The sequence below is a fragment of the Myotis brandtii genome, unplaced genomic scaffold, assembly GCF_000412655.1.
Source record: "Myotis brandtii unplaced genomic scaffold, ASM41265v1 scaffold220, whole genome shotgun sequence".
Classification (NCBI taxonomy): Eukaryota; Metazoa; Chordata; class Mammalia; order Chiroptera; family Vespertilionidae; genus Myotis; species Myotis brandtii.
In genome coordinates this window covers 562,300-568,645 of record NW_005358250.1, presented here as the reverse complement: position 1 = coordinate 568,645, position 6,346 = coordinate 562,300, and the positions used below count along the sequence as shown (strand labels likewise).

The 6,346-nt window shown below is 41.0% G+C and overlaps 1 protein-coding gene across 11 annotated transcripts in view; it reads left to right on the top strand.

Annotated features, from left to right (window-relative positions):
- Positions 1-1,249: 1,249 nt before the first annotated feature.
- SCMH1 (sex comb on midleg homolog 1 (Drosophila)) overlaps positions 1,250-6,346 on the top strand; it is a 106,107-nt gene continuing 101,010 nt past the window's right edge. For 7 of the 11 annotated variants that reach the window (XM_014539535.1, XM_005866038.2, XM_005866041.2 and 4 more), the window contains exon 1: positions 1,255-1,335. In XM_014539535.1, coding sequence (XP_014395021.1) covers positions 1,311-1,335 — 25 coding nt within the window. In that variant the 5' untranslated portion in view covers positions 1,255-1,310. Of the gene's footprint in view, positions 1,336-6,346 lie in introns of all 11 variants that reach the window. The other 4 variants (XM_005866046.2, XM_014539531.1, XM_005866043.2 and 1 more) reach the window with 2 other exon arrangements.

The window sequence follows — 6,346 nt, the reverse complement described above, 5'->3', positions numbered from 1 at the left end:
TTAGGTCTTTGATGCATTTTGAGTTAATTTTTGTATAAGGTGTAAGGAAAACATTCTACTTCATTTTTTTGCATGTGAGTATCAGGTTTCCCAGCATCATTTGTTGAAATGAGTATCTTTTTCCTATGAATGGTCTTGACACCTTTGTAGAAAATCATTTGACCATATATGTTAGGCTTTTTTTCTGGGTCCTCTGTTCTATTCCATTTGTCTATATGTCTGTCCTTATGCCCAGATCATACTGTTTTGATTACTGTAGCTTTGTAATAAGTTTTGAAATCAGGAATTGTGAATCTTCCAAATTCAATCTTTATTTTCAAGATTGTTTAAGGTATTTGGGATCCTTTGAAACTCCATGTGAATTTTAGGATGGTTTTTTATATTTCTACAAAAAACATCATTGGGATTTTTAAAAGGGATTGCATTGAGTTTGTAGATCACTTTGGGTATTATTGTTATCTTAACAATATTAGTTTTCCAATTTATGAACACAGATGTCTTTCCATTTATTTATGTACTAGAGGCTCAGTGCATGAAATTTATGCACTTGCAGAGGGAGGGTCCCTCAGCCCGGCCTGCACCCTCTCACAGTCCAGGAGCACTGTGATCCATCACCCCACAGAGGGAGGGGAGAGCCCTCCCACCCGGCCGGGGCTCCGTGATCAATCGCCCCACAGAGGGAAGCCCCACCCACCCACCACAGCCCGCCTGTTGGTGGCCTGGGCCTCCCTCTGCGGGGCAATCATGAGGCAATGGCGGGGCCCCCTGACCAATCGCATCACATCCGCCTTGGCTGGCCTGGCGCCAGTGCGTGTCATAGTGTGGTCGTCTGGATGGTTGTTCTGCTGTTCAGCCATTTGGTCAATTTGCATATTATGCTTTTATTATTATAGATTCTTTAATTTTATTTTAGTGTTTTGTAGTTTTCAGTGTATAATATTTTAGTTCATGTGGCTGTCATATTTCTCACAGTAAATTAATAAATGAACATTTCAGTTTACCCATTATTGTTCAATGGCCTATAGATCTGTCAAGATTCTTTTCTATTTGTAACATAATTAGGATTCTGAATCCACAAAGCTGAGGGAAGGATCCTGGAAATTGGAAACCTAACCATATTGCTGCCCTTGGGAAACTATGTCTGGGTGTCCAGACTGCTGGTTTCCTCTGATAAAAACCTAATTTCACTGTCTGTCTTCTTTGATCTACTGTAGTTTGTTCACATTTCTAATTTTTTCTATCTTTTGCTTCTAGATTTCTCCATCTTACTAAAGGAAAACGATTCTCTATTTGGTTTAGCTGATGGTACCATGCAAAAATCAGATCCTCGAAAAGGTCAGAACCTGTATTTATACATAAAAGAAATAGAGAGTTACCCTCTATTAGGCTGTGTATTAATGGATGTGTCACAAAAAAACAACTAGAGTGAATAAAAGAATCTCACCCTTTCTTGCCAATTTATCCTGCAATTTTGACAAGTCCTGCATGTTATTTATGCAGCTCTTTATAGTTTGCAAAGTGCTCTTCAGAATTATTTCATACAGTCTTTACAGTAATCTTATGAAGTGGGTACTATTGCTATTCTTATTTCATGGAAACAATGAAGGGTTATGAGACTATTCAAAATTGTATTACTATGAATGGCAAGATATAGTCCTAGATCTTTTGCCTCTAAATCCTACCCTTCTCACATCATAAGTTCATAATCAGTATCCGAATTTAGTAAACATGTAAGTATGGAAGCTGTATGAACATTGGAAATAATGTATGTAAAAGTCTGTGAAAAAAGTTAAAGCCCCTTTATAGATGTAAAATACCATTAATAATTCAATATATCTTGATATTGAATGTCTAACATGATCTTTAGGATGACATAAAACGCTTCAGTATGTAATATGCCATTGTCTTAGTTTAGCAAACAAGGCTCTACACAAGTTGCTGCCTACCTACTTTTCTATTCTCATCTCAATCAGTTCCTGTCACTTATCTCTGTACCTTACCCTATTCTTTTACATCTATAATAAACTACTGGCTTTTGTCCTAACACACTATGCATTTCCAGGAAGTATGATGTGGCACCATTGATGCCAATAATCTTGTTCAAGAAGCAACAAAGAGAGTATGGCTTCTCTGCATTTTCATTAGCCGCTCATTGTTAGCTGCTTTGCTTGTTAAAGGAAATATTGATGTTCTCTAGAGGTTCTCTCTGCACTGCAGAGATGCATAATTGCTACAAAGAGAGTGGGGGAGGGACAGTCACCAAGGAGAGATTCGCTCCATCTTCTTTGTTCACATCTGCTGCATGCACAAGACAGGATTTATTGCTTTCTTGGCAAATGTGATTGCCTAGCTTGCCTCCCCCGGCCCCTCTTCTGGCGGATCATCCCAGAGGAATATTACCATCTCATCACACTCATCTATGAATGGAGCAAAATAAATGGAAAGCTAGAGGCAGAGGATCAGGTGAGAGGCACTAGGAATACTTGCTAATCAGAGAGTGGCTGATTAGTGGCACATCCCAGACCAGTCCTCTGTCTTATCTCCTGCCTCCCCGTAGCTTGTCATCCATGACCACAGTGGGACAGTTTGTTCTGCTCTCAACATTTCAATTTGATTTCTGTGCATATCGGCTTAGGATTGTGGTTTATTAAAACCACAACTGTTACCTAACACTGAAAGACTTCTATCTTGTCATAATGGGTTTTCAGAAGTACATTTGATTCTTCTTTTTCCTACTTTTCAGCTTACATTTTTGGGGGAAACATTCTTCCTTCCCTGTTCTCTTCCTCCTTTCCCTTCCTCACCTTGTCTCTCATTGGTATGTGCATGTACTAGCACATAAAGCCTGCATTATTTTCCAAGCTCTATGAATAATTTAAAACATAGTTCCTATGAACATCCTCTGTTTAACTTAATTTTACCTTATTAAATCCCAGACTATATCTAATCTTATTCAGTGTCCAGATCAAACTTCAGTTTTTACTGTAGTAAAATGGGTAGAAGATTCACATTCACATCTGGTTGTAGTTCTTCCCATGCTGGGCTATTTTGTGTTAGAAGCATTTGTAAGGTTTCTTTTTCATTTGTTTATTTATTTTGAGGAGAAAGACGGTGCTGTTAAGAGCATAGTTTTTGTTCAAATTCTGCCTTTTCTTCTGACTGTGAACTTTCAGAAAGTTAATCAACCTCCCTGGTATCATTTCCTTATTTGTAAAAATGAATAATGATACCATACTAAGTGGTATCAAACAGGGGAGGATGGTCTTACTGAAATACTTAGCACAATATCTGGCACATAGTAAACACTTAAAAATAAGAGCTATATAATGCTAATAATAATTATTATTGCTATTTTAATATACAAGAGATAATTTACAACTGATTTTTTAAAATAGCCATTTATTGATTTCAGAGAGGAAGGGAGAGGGAGAAAGAGAGATGGAAACATCAGTGATGAGAGAGAATTATCGATCAGCTGCCTCATGCACGCCCCACCCTGGGGATCGAGCCCAAAACCCGGGGCATGTGCCCTGACCAGGAATCAAACCATGACCTCCTGGTTCATAGATCAATGCTCAACCACTGAGCCACACTGGCTGGGCTGATTTTTTTTCCCCTCTTTTTTTTTTTTATTGGTTTCAGAGAGGAAGGGAGAGGGAAAGAGAGATAGAAGCATCAATGATGAGAGAGAATCATTGATCGGCTGTCTCCTGCATGCTCCTTGATCCTTACTGAGGATCAAGCCCACAACCTGGCATGTGCCCTTGTCTGGAATCAAACCTGGGACCCTTCAGTCTTCAGGCCGATGCTCTATCCACTGAGCCAAGCCAGCTAGGGCTGATTTTCTTCTTAATATCACAATATATGAAGAATTTTTTTCTTGCTTCAAGGTATGACCTATTGTAATTGTTTTGTCACATTTCAAAAGGATGCTTCCATAGCCTTGTAGATTTTTCTGTTATATATATCTTTATCTCAAAGGTTTCTAATACTAGAATCTTTACGTTCTCTAGATCTGCACTGTTCAATATAGTAGCCACTGAACATGCATGTATTTAAATTTAATGAAAATTAAATACAATTAAAAATGCAGCTTTTCAGTAATTCTAGACACATTTAGGTGCTAAATAGCCACATGTGACTAATGGCTACTCATTAGACAATACAGATGTAGAACATTTCCATTATCACTGACAGTTCTATTGGACAGCACTGCTTTAGATGTCCCTAGTCTATGCTCCTGCACTCTTCTCAGAAATCAAAAGAGGTTATATTTTCTAGGATGTTGCAAAGACTCCTGTCTTAATGTTTCAGGGGTCTGGACATCAAAGGACCCAGATTACTCTTCTTACTCCAGCCCCTTAGTGGCATTACTGTATTTTGAAATAAACAAGAGGCATTTTCACTTCCCCCAAGTAGATCACATTACCATAATTTTTAAAGGTCCCAGTCAAAACTTATGTTTGTCCTAATATTGTGAGTATCAGAATCCTTAGGGGCTAACTAGTAACAGGAGGTTCTAATGTCCTTTTTGTAAGTACATTATATTATTCAGATTCTGAGTTTTCTCTCTGAGAAAGGTAGTAAACAGCAAGTTTTTCCTGAATAATCTCTATTATCTGTATTTTGCACTTTGTATTATGCACTTTTAAAGTCATTTTTTCATTTGTTCTTCACAACAACTTAGTGAAGCAAGTAGCATTAAGATTGTATTCCTGTTTTACTGATTAAAAAACTGAAGCTCAGTACAATTAATTATTTGCCTAAGTACTTCAAGGAAAAATAAAGTTGATATTCAAAACAGGATAAAATTATAACTTCAAGCTCTGGCCGGTGTGGCATATACCTGGGTTGCAGGTTCGATCCCTGGCCCCAGTCGGGGCTGTATGCAGGAGACAACCAATTGATGTGTCTCTCTCACATCAATGTTTCTCTTTCTCTCCCTTTCCTTTCCTTCCTTCCACTCTCTCTAAAACAATCAATGGAAAAAATAATCCTTAAGTGAAGATGAACAAAAAATAAATAAATTTAACTTTCAGTTCAATATTTTGTTTTGTTTTTATTTTGTAAAAAAAAGATTAAAGGTTCTTTAGAGCAACTTGGAAACTGACGACTATTGTATGAAGTACTCTCAGAGAATTACTACAGCCTCATTTGTCCTATGACCATGTGTATTAGACAGGGAGGGCTACTATAACAAAATACCACAGGCTGGGTGGCTGAAACAGCAGAAATTTATTTTCTCACAGTTCCTAAGGCTAGAAGTTCAAGGTCAAGGTGTTTGCAGGGCTGGTTTCTGGTGAGGCATCTCTCCTTGACTTATAGACAGGTGTCCTCATCTGGCCTTTTTCTCTGAATGTCTTTGTGGAGGGAGCGAAGGAGGAAGGAGAGAGGGGGAGAGAGAGATATCTCTGGTATCTCTTTCTCTTCTTATGACACCAGTCCTGTCAGATTAGAGCTCCACCCCTATGACCTCATTTACCTTTAGTTATTTCCTTAAAAGCCCTATCTCCATATACAGTCACATTGGAGATTAGAACTTTAACATATGAATTTTGTGGGAACACAGATCAGTTCATTACATCATGTTAATGGTGTTTGAATATCTTTCGATTTTTCTGGCTTAACCTAATTAATTGGAAATTATATTTATACTAGAGGCCCGATGCACAAAATTCAGCCTGGCCTGCATCCTCTCCAATCTGGGAGGTCAAACAGACCTCCCCAATCTGGTTTAGGCCCCATAGGGATCGGGCCTAAACTGGCAGTCGGACATCCCTCTCACAATCCGGGACCGCTGGCTCCTAACCGCTCGCCTGACTGCCTGCCTGATTGCCCCTATCCTCTTCTGCCTGCCAGCCTGCTCGCCCCCTAACCAATCCCCTGCTGGCCTGATTGACGCCTACCTGCTCCCCTGCTGGCCTGATCATCCCCAACTGCCCTCCCCTGCTGGCCTGATGGTCCCCAACTGCCCTCCCCTGCTGGCCTGGTCACCCTCATGCCCGCCTCCCTGCTGGCCTGATGGTCCCCAACTGCCCTCCCCTGCTGGCCTGATGGTCCCCAACTGCCCTCCCCTGCTGGCCTGATGGTCCCCAACTGCCCTCCCCTGCTGGCCTGATGGTCCCCAACTGCCCTCCCCTGCTGGCCTGGTCACCCTCAATTGCCCGCCTCTGTCGGCCTGGTCGCCACCAACTGCCCTCCCCTGCCGGCCTGGTCGCACCCAACTGCCATCCCCCACAGGCCTGGTTGCCCCCAACTACCCTCCCCCGCAGGCCTGGTCGCCCCCAGCTGCCCTCCCCCGCAGGCCTGGTCACCCCCAACTGCCCTCCCCTGCCGGCCCGCTTGC